We start from the raw sequence: 19,102 nt of genomic DNA, 5'->3' as shown, positions 1-19,102 counted from the left end.
AAGATGGTCACAGTACAAAAGTAGGTAAGAGGGCCTCGCACACACCACAGCTCATCGGAGGTGTGGCAAAGTCCAGGAGCCAGCGTATCTGTAGCCTCTGCTTCTAGACAGCCTAGTTTCACATGGTTGGGTAACTCATCACGCCCCTGTGCTTCCTTTTCTTCATCTCTGGAATCAATCTGAAATATTACAGACCTTAACGACATCTAACCCTGAAGTGAGTTACCACCTGGGAAACACTGGACGCTCTTCCTGGCCTGAGCAAGTGCTACAGGTGTTGTACTGGGTCATGTTCACCATTCATGATGACTGTGGCACTAGAGGGCACAGGAAGGGTAAATTCGCTATCAGATTTTGTGTTCTTCACTCAGGAAAAATGCACACCTGGCCAACTTTTAAAAAATGGCTCCAAGGTCCCCTGCCTCGGCGAAATGAAGTTCCTTTAAATTGAAAAAGGGCCTTCCCCATTAACACTGGTGGTGCTGAGGCTGTGAAGATGAACTCAGAGGTAGACTTATTCTTCTGTGTGTTTTTCTGTTGCTGAATCCTAGACAGTCCAAATGTCTCCTGTCAGCTTGGAATCGGAATCGGCCTTCCTTTGTTTTGATCTGAGGTAAACTAATGTGAGGGCAAGAGGTCAGCTCAAAGGGGTAGAACAGCACCAGAAAGTGTCCTGTGAGCTGAATGAAGCCTCTCTGAACACTGTTTTGAATGCCTTACATAAAACTGAAAATTTTGTATCCAATTCAAGGAAAATGCCTAGTGTTAATTAAGTATGGTAGTCAGTTACCTATGTGATTCCCAACCAAGTTCTAAAAAATATAACATGGAAAAAATATTTTCAGCTCTCTGACACTTAAATAACCTGAGGCTTCTTTTCCATGTCATCTCGCTGTCAAAGGCGCCATGGTTCTCTTCTGATTGACTCACTTTGTACTTTCCTTCCCAAAGCACAGCAAAGCTGTAACAATCTGTTACACAGGGCCTTTCGGATTATCTCTAGGTAGATGTGTTAGCGGGGAAAGTGGTGCCCACATTATGTTGTCTACCGGATGTTATGGCCGGGTGTCTACTCTATCGGGTTGAATACATATGACATGTTTTGACCCAACAGTCACCTGAGTCAGATGTCTTCACAAAACACCCCACATCTCACTCCTACTTGCTATCCTTTTCCTGGACTTGTTTGGAAAGACTCATATTGCAGCATCATGGAATTGTCTGACCTCCCGCTGGCTTACCACCATTAGCCACAAAGCCACATTTAACTCAGGGACTTGCTATGTCTCCGTGACTATTGAAGGACAGAGTAGAGGAACAGCCCAGTGGGCATGGGGTCTGTCCTCATGTTCCCTGCCCGTGCCACTCACAGTCCAGTCCCAGCATTCCTGCCATGCTGGAAAGGCATGGCAGTTTCCAGAAATAGGCAGGTTGTGTTTTCATAGTTCGTTTTTGGGTTAGACCCTTGGCGTCTTTCTATTCTTTCACTCTTTGTTTTGTGTTCTTGGCTCATAAATAGATCTCTTGCACACTGAAAATTTCACATTTGATTTTGTAATTGTCTTGGGCTTTAAATTTATTGAATGTCAACGGGGGGCTCTTTATTATCAAACGAAATGTCCTTGTGTTCACCTATTGGTGGCCACATATTTAAAGCACACAGTGCCCTGGTCTCCCACATATTGTCCCTGCATATTTGTTCCTTGCTTGTAACTTTCCGTACTTTAGCTCCCCCATCGTTTCAGTGACACATTTCATTTTTACTGTGTTAACTTTGGCTCTGCTCTTGCCAAGTAGAGACTTTGTAGTTGAGGTTTCTTGGGTTTTCACATTTTATTTTAAAGGCTCACTGTGCAGTGCGATCAAGGAAAAGCACTAGATTAGTTGGGCCTTGTGCTCAAGCTCCTACTTTCGTACCTGCTCAGCTATCAGCCTATGTCCAAGGTGGGTTGCCTGGGAACCCCATCCGGAAACTTCCATGATGAGAAAGAACACGGGGTGTCTGCTACTAGGCACTACAGTTTCTTCTTTTCTTGGAGATCAGGGTTAATGCAGTAGTGGTTTTTGTTTGTTTGTTTGTTTGTTTGTTTTGGTTTGGTTTTTATTTTGTTTTTTGTTTTGTTGTTGTTGAAAACCCTTTCTGGAGATGCAAAGGGAAATTGGAAGTGCAGCTCATTCCTGGTTTCAGCTTCAGAGTTCTCTGGCCGTCAGGGAACGGATGGGAACGCTATGGGTTAAAATGGGGTTGGGCCCTTTATCCCTAAGAGCAGGGCAAAATGCAGATCGTTTGTAATGGGCCCACTGGAGAGTTGGGAAAGACTGACACCTATACCCACAGACAGACTGCTGGTGGTTCTGGGCTCACGCCTCCTGGCGTGTCCCTAGCTGCAGAATGCCCCCATGAGCATTTCAGACCCTTGAGGTTAATGAAGGAGGGACTGCGGAATAGCAAAGCCCTCTGCAACCATTAGTAGCTGTCTAGTTATCGGAGTTAGATAATGTATGTTGCCGGCTGGTGGCTGTGAACACAGGAAAGCTTGGTCAGCAAGGCACTGCCTTGTTTCCGGATTTCAACTAAGAGGCTGTTTGATAAAAGCATAGAACTTCATTACAGTAAATGAGATACTTAAAATTTATGATTGCTTTCTTGTGTCTTTGCTCAGAAACTGAGTATTGGGAAAAGAAAGCAATTTATCAATTTTTTGATCCTTGCACAGATCATTGATTTGCTGTCTTCATTCACACAATTTCATAATTGTGTTTTTGGCAATTTAAATTTTGACCATCCTCTTTAAAAGAATTACAAGCAAATTAGAAATTTAGAAATTAGAAAATTCTTCTTTTCGGCCCTTGAAGATAAAACCCTGGGCCTTGCACATGCTGGGCAAGTGCTTTGTCACCAAGCGGCACCAACCAGCCTACAGATGCAGCATTCTGATGTCATCTTTGGAAAGTTACACATATTATTCCTGTCACGGCCCAATGGGCCTGGGATCTGTCTTTGTTTCCTGCCTGTGCCACCCAGAGTCCACTCCCAGCATTACTGCTAGCAAGCACCTTTCCATGTGTAGCCAATGAATAAAACAACTTTCCTTGAGCATGGATTAGACCTTATAAATAACAGTTTACTCATGACTGTCCGGTCATGTGTACCCCAGGAATAACTGGAGTCTGGGGTGCAGGTCCTGCCTCTGGAGCTATGTGGAAGATTGCTGGCAGGTCTCTCTGGGCAGCTTAATGGAACTGATCGTACCTCATTGTCCTCAGCTCATTACCACCTTCTCCCTATTACACGGACCTAGAATCTCTTTTGTTTGTTTTACGGTAGGAATAAAAGCAAGGCTGTGCATAATTTTAGACCTACTTATGTCCCCAAATCCTTAGGAAGTGAAGTTGGGTTTGCTGTTGTTGTAACAAAGGTTATTCAACTGTCACTTCCCTGGAAAGGCTGCTTAGGAACACCGTGTCCCTTGAGTGACTTTGAGTGGCCTTGGAATGCAGATTCCAAGCGCAAAGTTGTGTTGAAGAATCTTGACCTTTTCAAACAGGTAGTTTTTGAGTGCGGGTAGTCTTCAAAATTAGGTTGTAAAGAAATGACTTTGCTCTTTCCTTTCTTTCCACGATTAGACCTGGTCTTTGCAGTAATACCGTTTAGAGCCACCAATTTCCTGAATGCCTTCCTGCAGATGATTTGGGCAGCTCTTAACCTTTACAGATTACAAGTTTTAGCACTTCACAAGCTGAAGGGGCAGGCTAGCGAAAGGGAAGCCCTGGACACTCTTCAGAGTTAGTGGCTGGGTCTGTCCTCACACCCCTGCCACAAGAGCACGGTGCTGGATGCTGACGGCCACTGGCTCTGCACACAGGGGCTGTTCCTCAGAGACAGGATCAGCTGCACACAGCAGGTGTGCTTCCTCCCCAAATGCCCTCCTGTGCAGGTGTTCTGCCTCCCGTTTCTAGTTGACGCTCTTCTATCTGACAGATTTGTGCTCTGTGCACGTCAAGTCAAACCAGCTGCTTTGAGATGATGATCAGTGATGATGAATGAGTCTGTGGATCCCACAGTGAATAAGGGATGCTATTCAACACAGACTGGACCATCCCTGTGGTGGTGGTGGCGTGGGGGCGAGGGAAGCAGAGTCTGTTGACCTGGTCTTTCTTTCTTTCTTTCTTTCTTTCTTTCTTTCTTTCTTTCTTTCTTTCTTTCTTTCTTTCCTTATGTATGTATGCATGTATGTATTTGGTTTTTCGAGACACAGTCTCTCTGTGTAGCCTTGGCTGTCCTGGGCTCACTCTGTAGACCAGGCTGGCCTCAAACTCACACCAATCCGCCTGCCTCTACCTCCTGAGTGCTAGGATTAACGGTGTGTGCCACCACATCTGGCATGACCTGGCCTTTCTTTACTGTCTGTCTCTTCTACAACATAAAAGTAGCTGTGCCATAGCCAGGCGTGGTGGCGCACGCCTATAATCCCGGCACTCGGGAGGCAGAGGCAGGTGGATCGCTGTGAGTTCGAGGCCAGCCTGGTCTACAAAGCGGGTTCAGGATAGCCAAGGCTACACAGAGAAACCCTGTCTCAAAAAACAAAAAACAAACAAACAAAAAAAAAAAAAAACAAAATAGCTGTGCCTTTTCCTCTCTCTTTCCTTTTCCTCATTCAGAATCTACTGCAAGCTTATAAATTCACACAAATATAGAAACTGATGCCCAAAACATGGAATGCTTCACAAATTTGTGTGCCATGCTTGCACAGGGGCATGCCAATCTTCTCTGTATCATTCCAATTTTTGTGCTACTGAAGATGGCATGCCTTCTTCTTTTAGCCCTGTGCAGGATTTTACATTTTTTCCCAACATTTTTTTTTTAAAGAATCAATTTATTTAGAAAGGAAAATGTATTCACTTCCGGAGATAACTGTCCTCAGAGAAATAAGTGTTATCAGATGGTCTTCTGTACCACTCAGAGAGAGTTTTCGTCCTTTGAGTAGCTTCTCTTTCTCCCCTGGCACCTGCCTGCCTTGTAAAAATATGGCATAGAAAGTAAACTGTCCTGGGCCTCCTTCACACAGCGTCTTAAAGCTATTCCTTAGCATCTGTATGGGAAAAGCCTCTCCTCATGAATTCATAGTGCTCCATTGTGTATCTGTCCTGTAATTAATCAGTCCTCTACTGCTGCATCTGTACACTGCTTCTAAATAACCTTGAACATAATGTTGAAAAATTCAGAGTTGCAGTCTTCTAATATGTAGGAAAGACAAATTTTTGGTATGTCCAAATGTCATAGTCTTAGCTTTGGTCAGTTGGAGAGTGGTTTCTCGGTTGCTAGTGATGGGTCCAGAGATTGATTGCTTGTTGCCTGATTTTAGGATGCTTTCCTCCCTACTCTCTTCCAAGGAATCCTCTGCTTAGTCTGATCCTACTTTCACCTTTCTTCATAGACCAGTGACACTTGGCCAGTGGTGGCAGGATGGACTGACATTTGTCCATTTGCCAAAGTCTCCCCCTGGCTTGCAGCCATTAGGTTGTGTCCCTTTTAGAGCCTTTTTTCACTTGTACAAAAGACTCACATATTCTTTAAGGAATTGCTTCTGTTATCTTTCCACTTTAGCCGCAGTTCAGTGTACCTGTGTACGTGGTGTGTGCTGTGTACATGGTGTGTGCTGTGTGTGTGGTGTGTGCTGTGCTCCTGGGTCCGTGATCTATGAGGGTCGAGTAGAATCTGAGGGTGGAAAGCTATATGGGGCACATTATGGCAAAAAGATCCAAAGCCTTCAAAACTGTGGGGATAAGTTATTTGCATAAGTCATTTTTTGTTTAAAAAAGGTAAGAAATGCATGTTTAAGTAAAAAGAATTGAAAAGGGGAGGAAAGAGGGAGCCTCGGGAGCTGCAGTCGTGGTAAGTGCTTGTTACCTTGATATTTTTTGACACTAAGTTCTGGTCTCCAGTAGACAGTCATTGTTGCTTACTAATCTCTGCGGAAATGTCTAAATATTTTTGAGACTTTCACTGTTCATGTAACGGTAGCTTAAACTCTGCTATGCCTTTACAGAAATGTTTAAGGACCAGTCCTTACAGCTTCATGTAAACCTGACTCGGTCTTTTAAATGGCTTTACAGTTTGCTATCACGCAGATGCTCAATAATAATCTCCTACTTCTATGCACTAAGGTAGCTTCTGATGTGTTTTTACAAGATGTTCTACAGTGACTATCTGGATGTGTGTCATCAGCACTGCCCTATACAACTAAGTATGGGAGAATTCTACAGTGACATCCTGTTCAGAGATAGAGAGAAAGACAGAGACAGAGACACAGAAAGACATACAGAGAGAGACAGAGGGGACAGAGACAGAGAGACAGAGAGCTTTAATTTTACTGTCCATTTTCTTTATTAAAAATTTAACTGAAATGAAAATAAATGATGACTGATTTTATGAAGTGATGTTTTCTACTCAGTCACTTTCTACATTTTGGTCTCTTTGACGATGCCTTAAAATCTAAGTAGACTTGATCTCTTCATTCATAATTTGTTTATATCCTATCTTGTTTGGAAAATATGAGGCTTTTCAAGTCTCATCTTTTTAAAAAGTAAGAAATGCCAAAGTAAAAAGTGAGAGACAGAGAGCAGGAAGCAAGCATCGCGGATGAGTGTAGGCAGGGGATTGGTGGGCTCCGCTATAAATAGGTTCTGCAAAGGAGTCACTGGGAAACCGTTACATTAATCCGTACTCATTAGATACCATATGAACTCACCACCATCTCACTATGCCCCCATCATGCCCGTGTAGATTATGGTTTGGGGTAAAGAGACAAACACAGATACTCTATCCGGGCACCACTTGCTTCTTACATGGCTGCATGGTAAATGGCCACTCAACCCAGCAGCAGTGCTGGCTCCTCTCCGGCGCCCTCTCTAGGTGTACAGAGGAGACCTTGTGAGCTCTGCTGGGTCTCCTGATCTGTCCGGACCTCACAGAGCTGCTCTGTGGAAGCCACGAGGCTCAGCTAGACCAGAGAGGCAGAGCATGAGGGAAGTTCTGGGCGTCTTTACCTTTCGCTGTAGTGTGAGGAAAGGCTAATTCACAGGGGCTACTCATCAAGTGCCTTTGGCAATGGGACCTGAAATCCTGGTGCATATAAACCCTGTAAGAATTTCTTGTCCTCCCTCCCTCCCTTTATCTTTCTCTCTCTCTCTCTCTCTCTCTCTCTCTCTCTCTCTCTCTCTCTCTCTCTCTCCCTCTCTCTCTCTCTCTGTGAAAACTAACATCACAAAAGTCCAGATAGTAACCAAAAGATGGTGTGTGCTGAGAGGCACTATCCAGTGTGGCCTGTCTCCATAGGAGGAGCAGAGGTTCCTATTCCTCAGACACGAAGCAGCCGTCCAAGCTGCCTGAATTCTCACCTTGAACAGCCTTGGAGAATTGAGGCCTTAGCATGAAAACACATGAGAGATCTGTCCTCAGAAATAGTGGGTAGCCAGGACAGTTAAGCTTGGGGGGAAAATCAGTTGAAAGAAAAAAAATCAAAATCAGTTGTGTTGGTCTAACATGGCTGTTAGTACCTCCCTAGGAATATGTCAGGACAAGAAACAAAATAATTGTGCTTACTAAAAAGTTGCATGTTATGAGGTATAGCTTGGTTAAGTAATACCAAAAATAATCTTCTATGCTAATGTACTTCAACATTTTCTTAGGGTTTTTTTTTTATTCCCTTACTTTTTATTAATATGTAGTTAAAGAGACAATTATGGCCATAGTAAAGTTTCCATTAGAGGCAGCATAGGGGAGCATATTACAGCCCAGATGATTTATTATGGTGTGTGGCAAATGGTCGCACACGTCTTCTGTTTGTTCGTTTCCTGTCATTTCATAGTTGTTACAAGGGAGGTCAGTTTCAACTCATCCTGATAAACCGGCTGAAGCAATGTAATTCTGGTGGAGAAAGGTAGACACAAATATGGTGTAAGTTGTCTTCAGCTTTAGAATGAGGTAGATTTTGGAGAACAAATAGTGTCTCTGTTTCATCAGAAGCCATCACTGTCCAGTGTAGCTTTTTATACTAAAGATCAGAGCTAGCATTAGTAGGCGCAAAACTTCGGGTAAGGAGGACTTATGTCTAAGGATTTGATATAGAGGACTTTTGTCAGTAAAAGCTTAAAGCCAAATACTTAATTTGGTCAATTTCTATCTAATTGTTCTGTGGAGAAATGGTGCAAGTGCTCCAGAACTCACTGTTTCCCTGTGGTTGGTCAGCATTGCCTTCCATAGATATTATCCATGGATATCATATATCGGATTATATATTCAGATATAATCTGAAATGTTAGGAGCTATTTCATCACCATTTAAAAAATTTTAAAAATGTATGCAAAAGGAAGGAAAACCCCACAACAATTCTTAGGCTAATATGTGCTTTGTGCAATCGGTGTTATTTTTTTCTAGTCATGGTGGTGCACATTGTTGAACTCAACACTTGAGAGGCAGAGGCAGGCAGATTTCTATGAGTTCAAGGCCACCCTGGCCGACAAAGTGAGTTCTAGGACATCCAGAGCTATTGGATGAGACCCTGTCAAAACCAAAACAAAGCAAAATAGCCACAAAACCCAAAACCTTTCATCTTATTTTCATAAATGATAAGTTTCGATTTTAATGAGTTCCCTGACTGGTAAAAGGTGTGTGTTGCTAAATTGACAGGAACTATTCTATCCATAGATTTTTTTTCTTTTTTTCCTTTTTATTTAATTTTAAATCTCCCGCCCCCTCCCTGCCAAAGACAGGGTTTTTCTGTGTAATAGCCCTGGCTGCCCTGGAACTCTCTTTGTAAACCAGGTTAGCCTCAAACTCACAGAGATCTGCCTGCCTCTGCCTTCCAAGTGCTGGGATTAAAAGTGTGCGCCACCACCATCACCCCTAATTTTAATTCTTTTTATACAATATATTTTGATGATGTTTTTTTCTCCCCCAATTCCTCAGATCCTTCCTACCTATCTACCCAACTTATATATGAGTGCTTGGCATGCATGTATGTCTTGGCAACATGTCCATGCCTGTTGTCCATAGAGGCCAGAAGAGGGCGTCAGATCCCCTGGAACTGAAGGAGCAGGACGCTGTGTGCTGTCACGTTGGTGCTAAGAATCAAACCTGGATGCTCTAGAAGAACAGCCCGTGCTCTTATATGCTGAGCCATCTCTCCAGCCCAATTTCTTAATTTAAATTTAAATTCACATATATGGGTCGGCCGAGGCAGGGGCAGGTACATACACACGAGTGCATATTGAGGTGCCTGCAACAGCTAGAAAAAAGTGCCCTGGATCCCCTGGAGCTCCAGTTGCAGGTGATTGTGAGCAACTCCAGGTGGGTGTGGGGAGCCCACTGTGCCCTTCGCAATAGCAGTATGTGCTCTTAATCACCGAGCCATCTGTGTATCCCCTAGACTTTCCACAACCCCGAATTCTTTAATATCTTCTATTTTGGTATTTACTGACATTAGTTGCTTTTTTTTTTTTTTACTGGATAATCACACCATTTCCTACATTTTGTGGTATTTGAGCATTTTCTTCAGATAGGATTTAAAATTCTTCCTGAAAGCGGGGTTCTTCCAGGACTCAGATGCCTGTGCTCTGCTGTCTGTCGTGCTGCATGTGAGTGTGTAACTGTGCCAAGCTGGGTAATTGGCTGTGAAGAGATTTTCCCAGATTAATGCCAAGTTTTTGACAATGAAAACTATAAAACTGAAGGTTGGGATATGGTAGTCTCTGTAGCTGATGGTTAGGACTTGGCAGCTGGAACTAGTGTGACATGTTGTTACTTCCCTCTCCTGTCCCTCTGGTTGTCACCGTGAGGCGTTGGCACCCGGCCTGTTGGACCACACATTTGAGGGGCTCTGTGCCCCCAGGCTACCTCCTGTGGTAATTGTCCCAACCATCTCAGTTTGTAGTACTTTATTGTTTCCTTCCCAAAGATTTTAAATGGCCTAGCAGTTGGGGGGGGGGTGTCTCTCAGTCCTTTACAGTAAACTGGAAACCAGAAGGTAGGCAGGGTGAGGGTAAAGGGTTACTACCATGGTGAGGTTTTCTATCGCATCCCTTGTCTGACTTCTTCTCCCATCTCCCTTTTTTTCTTCTTCCCCCTCACCAGTCCCAACACGTAGTCAGTGCTGCCTTCACACCTGTGACCCTTCTACTTCTCCCTCTTGGATGTTGGTATGACAAGATGCCACCATGCTTGGCTATAAGGATTGTTTTCCATTCCCGGGCTCACTCACATGCTAGGTCCACACTTTACCACACGAGTACACCTCTCCTTCACCCTTCACCCTGTCCGAAGCTCAGGCCTGCCTCCAAATCCACAGAGCTGTGCTCTGCAGGCAAGGAAAGCTGATAACTGAATAGTTTATTTGGTTTGTCACAGTCTCATAAACTTATCCATATAGCAAAGTGTGATTTATCAATGAGAAATCTCAGAAGAACTGGAGCAGAAAGGCTACTCAAATCCTGAACTGTAAACCAGTGGCTTTGCTGGCAGTGTTGAATGTATTTAACTCCCACGGCCATTTTACAGTAGCTGTGGAGAAACAAATTATCAGGAGGCAAGAGGGACCGATTTTCCTGTGTTACGTGTTCCTAATGAACTCCGTTCTAGGCTTCGCACACTACACTAAGGCACAGAATGCACGCAAGGGATTGGTTTTTGGCAACTTTTCAATCATTGTGCTGCAGGTTACCTATGAAAATGTCCGTATCCATCAGCACAGAATAAATCCCAGAAACTTTCTATTTCATGTTTAATATGCCTCTAACTTAAAACAAAGTTATGTATGGATTTGAAATGTGAATTTTAGAATGTGAGACATCAGCTGAGATTTAACTTAGAAGCCTTAAGAGGTGTGCATACTGACACCAGTCAGTTTACCAAATCAACTATGTCCAATTAACTCAGGTGAATTAAGAAGAATGCTACCCAAACTTAAGATAGTATAAGGAAATTGGCTAGATAGAACTGTTGGGCTGTGTGTTACCAGTACAGCTGGCTTGAAAATAATGATGTTTTTTATTCTTTAATGACTCCTTTTTCTTTTGTTTAAAATATTATTTCCAGATAAAGTATTCAAAATTGGTTATGGAATTTATTAAGGAAATAATAATCTCTTACATTTTCTTTCTCATGCATAAACATGAGCATAAACACAACTTCTAGATATGCCATCCAGAATGTGCTTTATGCTCTGATTTATCCTCAGTTCCTTTAGACAATACTCCATGCGTTTTATTATTCTACTTAAATAAATGGGTCGCCGTTGAGATATGGTGAACTATTTTAAAATTAAAAGCAACATAGTACAAAATGCAAATCATAAACATAACCAACATGAAAAAAATCTAGCAAACAAATCTTGAGGCGATAGATCAGTGGGTGAGTGTAAGCAGGAGGACTTGAGTTTGAATCCTCAGCAATCAGTAAAAAAAAAGAAAAGCCGTTCATGCTCCTCCAACTCCAGCATTATAGGAGGCAGATCCCAGGAGGGAGCTTGCTGTCCAGCCAGCCTAGCCAGAAGGACCAGCTTCTAGTTCAGTAAGAGACTCTATCTCAAGGTAACAAGGCAAAGAGGAACAGAGGTGGATGCCCAGCTTCTGCATGTGCCCACACTGGCATGCATGCCCCCACACTCACATGCATGCAACACCATGCATGCATGCACTATACATCACGTCACATATAAACAACAAAAATAATCTGGCAAACAAATGTTTGCCTTTAGGAATACTCTGTAATCATTCTGGGTGAATAACTAAATTGTTGCTTTGCTTTTGTTGAGTCAAATTGGACCTGCAGGTTTTTCTTCTGATACTCAAAAAAAAAAAAAAAAAGACTCCATTAAGTTAGACTGATACACAAAATGATCATGTGTTAAAGTGGGTGTTTTAAAGAGGGAAGGTATTCCCCCAAAAGAGCAGTAATGGAACCATCTCTTCTCTCACCCCTAGCACTCTAGGCTGCTCCAACACTGACCACTGTTTGTAGTGTTGTGATTTGCTTTCCTTTACTTTCATTTAACTGGCTGTTTGTGCATCTCCGAGAGAAATGGCTGAGGTTTTGCAGTTAATTCTTGTTGCTATTGACAACCAAAGCAGCCATGCAAGAAGACAGTGCTGTGAAAGGGAAGAAAACAAACTTTAATACGTTTTTCCCAAAGCTGGAGAGAAAAGGGAGCATGCAGTGTATGAGGAAAAGGTAAGTGAGCACGTACTGACGCAAGCATTACCAGCCTGGGTGTTGACTGAGCCCAAGTGTTTCATTTTTCTTCAGATGCTTTGTCCAAAATTCATTTAAATAAAAGGATACTGACTCCAGGGACCAACAATTAATGTTCTGAAAATGAAATATTGAAAGATACAGTATTACAAAAGCTCTGAAATCTTTCATTAGAATTTGGAATATAGGTGGCTGTTGATGTTGCTCAGTGGTTAAAGATGCTTGCTGCTGGCCATGAGGGCCTGAGTTTGATCCCTGGGACCCACATGGCTGCAGGAGAGAACCACCTCCGACAAGTTGACTTCTGATCTCCACACACTGTGGTACACATGCACCTGCACACCCCCTCCCCACCCCCAGACACACACACGCACTAAAAAAAAAAAAAAAAGTTTTTAAAAGGACTTGGGCTATAGAAGAATAGCGTAAGTTCAATCATTGCTTAATATTTTTGTTACAAAATGTTTTCTAATAACAAAATGATGACTAAAATACTACTATTTTAAACATGTCCTAGATTTTTTTGTTGTTTCAGAAAAGCACTGAAAATTGAATGTGTGTAAGTCTCCGGGAATGTAACACGCTGGGCATACCCAAGGCCTGCCTCCTTACAGAGAAAAGATCTGGAATTTCTTTTTTTGGCCATTTGTTTTGCAGCTTTCTACGTCTTAAGGCAGAGACTAGCAAGGATAAGGTGCCAGCTCAAAGGTTAGAGGAACATATTTCTTGACATAATTTTGGCTAATTTCTCCTTTGAAAGCCATAACATCTAAATGATACTCTATAAAGCTGTAAGCAAGGTTTAACACTACTTAGTTTTGAGTGGCTTATTTCGGGGCACTCTATTCCATAGATATGTGGGGGTTTTGTTCTTGTTGTTTGTTTTGTTTTGCTTTGTTTTTTGGGTCCCCCTTTTGTTCTCTAAGGTAACTTTAACTGAGTTATTAGCTTAAATTTTTCCCTTTTGACTCTTATTTCTCCCTCTTGTTTTACAAATCTAATAAACTGACCTCCATTCTAACCTAAAGGACAGTATAAATTTTTAATATTTAAAGAAGCAAATGTAGAAAAAAAAAAAACTCCACCAAGTGAAGTTACTAACACCAGCCCATCACTAACCCGTGGGATTTGTGTTTCTTGTTTACTAATTTTCCATGGAACAATCCAGGTAAGAAATACTTTTTACTATATTGAATAACAAGTTGTGTATTGATTATACCTTCCTCCTGATGCTTTGGTGCAAAAGTATTCACTGGTTCAAACATGTGAGCAGTGAGTAAGGTCACTTGGCAAGACGTTTGCCGTTTAAGTGATTAATTTGGGTGAGACCATACCAAATTCCAGCCTGCAGTAGTCTTTCTAAGGAGGCAGCACAAGGTGGTTGCTACAGGAGGCCATCCCATGTCACTGAAGACCATTTAAAGGTAGGATTTCAATAAGAACATTTGGTGACAAAAATCAATAAAACTTTTTTAGGTTGGTTTCTGGCTATAAGTAGAATGCTGCCTACTGAACAATTTTCTCTTCTCTTCTCTTCTCTTCTCTTCTCTTCTCTTCTCTTCTCTTCTCTTCTCTTCTCTTCTCTCCTCACCCCTCTTTCTCTCTTTCTCCCATCCTTGCCTGGTAAGGTTGTCACGTATCTCTATGTACCCCCAGGCCAGCTTTAAACAAACTCATTATATAGTCCAGGCTGAAATCAAATTCTGAATCTTACTGCCTTGACCTCCCAAGTGCTGGGATTACAGGTGTAGACCACCAGATTCAATATTCCAAAACAATTCCCTTTAAATTTTTAAAATTAAGATATAATTACATTATTCTCTCCTCCCTCCAACCTCTCTCATCCTCACCTCATATTGATGGCCCTTTTTCTTTAATTGTTGTTACATATGTATATACAAATAAATATATAAATGCAACCTAATGAGACCATTCAGTGTTGCTTATATATAAATATGTTTTGGGGGAAGACTAATTTTCCCTCTCTCAGTTGTTGTTAATTGCCGGCAGTTTTTGATCTAGGGGTGGGTGCCTGTGATATTTCCCCATCCACATTGTCATGTCAAGTAATGTTTAGACAGTCCTTGATGAATGTGTTGGTCTGCATGTAGACTACAAACAGAGCTCTGAGCTGTGTTCCCCTGCATTGTAGGAAACACAGAGCATAACATATTTAAATTGCCTTTTGTTTCTCATGTTCGTCTTTTACAGCTAAGAATTAATTGGCAGTAGGAAAATTTTCTGGTTGTTCACTGCTAGAATAAAGCCTTTGGCTGGAGTGCTTTCTTTGGTTGGCACCGTTTCCTTCCCATGTTGTGAATAATGTCTTTGCCCAAACCCTCAGTGGAACAGTTTTGGTTAGCTCACAGTGCTTGCACTTGAAATAACCAGAAGAAAATAGAGTTGAGCTGTGGAACCTTAGCATTTACAGTTACTTCGATTTACTAGGAGCTAAAATTAGGAGCCAGGGATGCACAAAGGGAACAGAGCATGGACCTTTTCTCTCAAGGAACTTGGTCATATAAGATGATTGGTCTTTATTCCTTTTATAAGTCTATCATAGGAAAAAGTTAGGATAAATTATTGAGGGTGGCCACACCAGATGGCCCCATGGCACGTGCCCTCTGCCAGGTGACCTGAGTTCAGCTCCCAGAACCATTTTAAAAGTAGACAGGAAAGGACTGGTTGCGCATGCATCCCATGGTACCTGCACGTCTGTGTCTCCCCTCCCCGAGTAATAATAAGTGAAACTTTTAAGAAGAGTTGAGGGAGTTGAGGGAAGACTCTCCCTGCTGAGTAGGAGCAATAAGGAGTTGGAAGGCCCCATGGTGTTCGGTTAATCCATCTGTTCAACACATATGGATTGAGTGGAACGACGTGCTTGATCTTGGGCTCACCAATGCAGACATCCTTCCAGTAAAACGAAGGCCCAGGCCTTCATCCTGCTCTGCATCCGTGGTCAAGGTCCACAGACCACGGCAGCACTGGATGAGAAAGATGTATTGTAATGTGATGTACTTTGATGCTGGACTCTGTGAGAGTGCCTCTCAGTGGACAACACTGTAGACCAGGAACGTGGGCTGTCACGGCACAGCTAACTTGTGATGGCTTAGGCAAGAGAAGGGCACTCTTGGCAGACAGTGTTCTAACTGTGCAAAGATCTCAGAAATCAAACTGACGCATTCCAGGAAATGTGAGAATCCAAGTTCAGCAGTGGGATAAGTGCTTGACGGATGTCTGATAAGAGACGCAAGTAAGGATGTCTCTGGGAGCCCTTGATGTCATATAAAGTAGATTAGCCTTGACCACAAGGTAATGAAGGACCGCGCTAAAGATTTTTATCAAGGAAACTGCATACTATTTGAGAGCATACCATCTGGGGCTGATGAGTCAAACCTAACAAAGGTGGATTTCTTTCTGGTCAGGGTATTTTACCTTATTTTTGAAATTGTCAGTGTTTCACAGGAAACATGGATGTCACAGATAGTGTTGGAAATCATTACCTTGGCATCACTTCAGGGAACCAGTGGGCTAGAGTTTGTTAAGCAGCAACCCGGATGGAAGAAGCATGCACTCCGTTTTAGCCGGGCTCACTTCCTTCAGGGCAAACGCCTGGCACGTGCAGGCATTTGAGGTTTGGGGCTAATTTTGGAACTTCCTCTTTGGCAACTTAAGGAATAACTATTTGAAGTTCAGAGCTGGAGTTTTTACAGCCCACGGCAAAAAGTTAGACTTGTTTTTAAGTAGTGGTAGGAACAAAAAAGATAGGAAGGTACTGAAAAAAATCCTAAAAACAGAATGGATAGAGGGGCACAGCATTAAGGCCACAGCGGGACAGTGTTTTGTGAGGATCTTCTCTGTGTACAATGCCATTATGATGAGAGGCAGATAAGAGTCCTAGCTCATAGGAATTTTAAGTAAGGGGTAAACGAGTACATACTTATAGAGCACTTAACTTGGGGACTGGCGCACACTCAGTCCAACAAAGTGGCTGTTGTGGAGGACTGAGGGAGACGGAGGCGACCAGGACGCAAGCGTTTCCAGGGTGTTACTTGGTAAGCTAGAGAACACACAGGAGAAGGTGCGGATGTTGACGGCAGCTTGGGATGTGCTAAGTGTGGAGCACTCTTGAGAATTTAAAGTGGAAAAGTTTGTTGTATTCCAGAGGGGGGCTCTGGCAGGCGCAGGGTGATTCTGGGTCCCCCTCCCCCCACTGACGACTCCTATCTTCCTCGTGCTCTTTGACCCTTCCAGCCAGCTTGGTAATTGTCACAAAGAAGAATGTGTCCTAGGCAAAGCCGTGTCATATTTGCTGAAATGTTTTCTAAAAGCTTTCGTTTGTGTAAAAATGCCTTCCCGTTTACCCTTTGGCCCATATTTGAATAGAACCAACGATTCAGCATTTCTTTATATCAAGAGCTGGGAAGAAAGTCATCGTCTGTAAGCAGATTCTCCTTCCCTCTGGTTAGCCTCTTCTGTCTCCCGTCACTACTGTTTCTAATTATAGACATGTTTGGATGAAAGTGAATGGTTGCCTGGATGGGCAGGGCTGCTTTTACAGTGCAGATGCTCTCCTAACTCAGTCAGCCCCAGCTCAAACATCACTGTCGTGTATGCTGTCCTTACCCGCCACAGCTGACCTCCGTCCCCTCCTCGACACTTTGCTTTTACGTTTGCCTGAGCCTGGTTCATGCTACCTCATGCTATTGTGGTGGTTTGTAGACCAACGTTATTTCTTCTGTCGCAGCGTGCAGTCCATTCAGCTCAGTACACTTGTAAATGTGTAAGAGATAGCAATTGCCATGTAGTAGGAGCCAGGCCTGGCGGCACGTGCATTTAATCTCAGCACTTGGGAGGCAGGGGCTGGTCTAAGTAGTGAGCTTCAGGCCAGATGGCGTTTTGTAAGGACCCTGTCTCGAAAACACAAGAACAAAAACATGAAGGAGATATGATCTCAGTAAGCAGATTACTATTTTTAGGAAGGACAAGTTACTGTGAAAATGAACATCTTTAGTCTGCCTCCCTTGTGACTTAATATTTCATTAACTCTCTCTTAAGGTTAAAGAAGGAAACCAGCTTCCATGCTTTTAATCGACTGTGCATGAGCCAGTGATTGTTCACAGCTGTGGGTAGGATCCTGTCTCACTGGGATCTTCGGGTTGCCTACTGTTTAAAGGGTTTCTTTCTTCTTCTTTTCTCTTTAAGTATTGCATGGCCCCTTCAGGTGCAGGCCCTCTGCTTTGTCCTGTGACTTTCTGGCCATTCTTCTGCTGCTTGTTCTGAATTTATACTTGCCCACGTGACAAGTTTATACTCATCCGGTCAGATTCGGTGCACAGTCTTGAAAGCCATCGCTGGCATCGTTCTAACTCCCACCTCCATACAGAAAAATTCTGCTGTGTTCTTTTAACACCTTGTATACCTGTCATGGCTGTCTTTGTCAGAAGACTGCATTGTGTTTCAAAGGAACTTTGGTATATTTAAAGAAGTCAAGGTCTGGGAGCTAGATCTGTAAAACTCCTAAAATATACTGTGAAATATGTATACAGAAATGTATGTATTTTTGATTTATAATAGACATCTTTGTAGAGGCTTAGGAAAGCCCTGGGGGAGGGCTGTACTTAGTACAAGAGGCTAAAGCCAGTTTTTGTAGATAGTGATGGTTAAACTGAGTTCTGACCCTGTCCAGATATGAGTCTCGCAGTCAAAGGGAGAGTGGCCCTCTGTGTGACAGCACAGAGATTCTAGAGTGTTGCTTCCTGGGAGCTGCAGTTAGCTGTCTGTGATTGGTGATGAAGCTGGTGGTCTGGGAAGAATTCAGACATAAGATATGGTTTGAATGATATCCCAAGGGCTCAACTAAGAGCGATTAGGCAAGTTGAATGAAAGGGAGCCCCCCACCCCCACGTGAGTATAGGGAGAATACCATGCCCAAATCATGGTCTAGGGAGGGCCCTCCAGTGATGCTGTAGGCCTGGATTGAAGTCTGCATGCCAGAGGGAGAAAAACAATTGTTTCCTCTCTTACTTAACCAGTTTTATACTAATAGGTATTTAGATTATCACGTTTTGGCCAAGTTTTTCTATGAGTCAAATTGGGAACAACTAATAATTTTCTTAAAAAGAAACCTGAAAGGTCAAATTCACAAATATCCCACGTCATGTTAGTCTAGGAAATGTCATAATATTGATTTAATATTTGCAAAAGTCACAAAAAATTCCCCTTCTTTGATATAGCAATACTTCATTAACGCTTCAGACTCAAGTGTTTGTGTACACAACAAACAATAGAATAAAGAGATTATTTTATTTTGAAGTATTCTAGCAGGTTTCTTTAGAGTCCCTGGAAATTATAGACTGTTTCTTCAAGGCAACTTTTCCTTAGAAATGTCACTTAAATACCATTTGCATTTGACCACCATTCCATACTCCCATTCCTTTCAGCTTAGTACTTTATCATAACCTCTCTTTTCTATCTTCCAAATTACATCGCATGCCAGCCTTCCTCATCTTTCTTAACCCACCAGAGGAGTAGTAGACCTGCACTAAGAAATTTTTACTGAAATTGCGCCACTCACTCAGGCTGTGCGGACAACAGCCACTTGTCTCCTCCTCGTGTGGGTACTACCACAAGACATTCAGCCACATTAAATGGTTTTTAGTTTAGTGTTCAAGAGAACATTCACTAGATAGCCTTTTAAATAAGAATCTGAGGTACTTTCCGCTGTTCTTAATTACATCAGAAATTTAGTATTTTGACCTTGTTGGATACTTGCTTGGTGTTATACAGTGTTTGGGGTGAGTCAGAGTTATTTTCCTCTGAAGATCTTGCATGGTGGGTTCTGTTCTGCAT

The 19,102-nt window shown here is 42.6% G+C and overlaps 1 protein-coding gene across 4 annotated transcripts in view; it reads left to right on the top strand.

Annotated features, from left to right (window-relative positions):
• The window catches only part of NPNT (nephronectin), a 64,467-nt gene that overhangs the window by 4,474 nt on the left and 40,891 nt on the right, over positions 1-19,102 (top strand). For 2 of the 4 annotated variants that reach the window (XM_084756246.1, XM_084756248.1), the window contains exon 3: positions 12,908-12,958. The exons of the other annotated variants lie outside the window; for them this stretch is intronic. In XM_084756246.1, the coding sequence (XP_084612372.1) occupies positions 12,908-12,958 (51 nt within the window). The remainder of the gene's footprint in view (positions 1-12,907; positions 12,959-19,102) is intronic. 4 annotated transcript variants of the gene reach the window in all.

The sequence above is a fragment of the Acomys minous genome, assembly GCF_964271855.1.
Source record: "Acomys minous genome assembly, chromosome: 14".
Lineage (NCBI taxonomy): Eukaryota > Metazoa > Chordata > Mammalia > Rodentia > Muridae > Acomys > Acomys minous.
The sequence above is the reverse complement of the archived record's forward strand: the minus strand, read 5'-3'. Positions and strand labels throughout refer to the sequence as shown.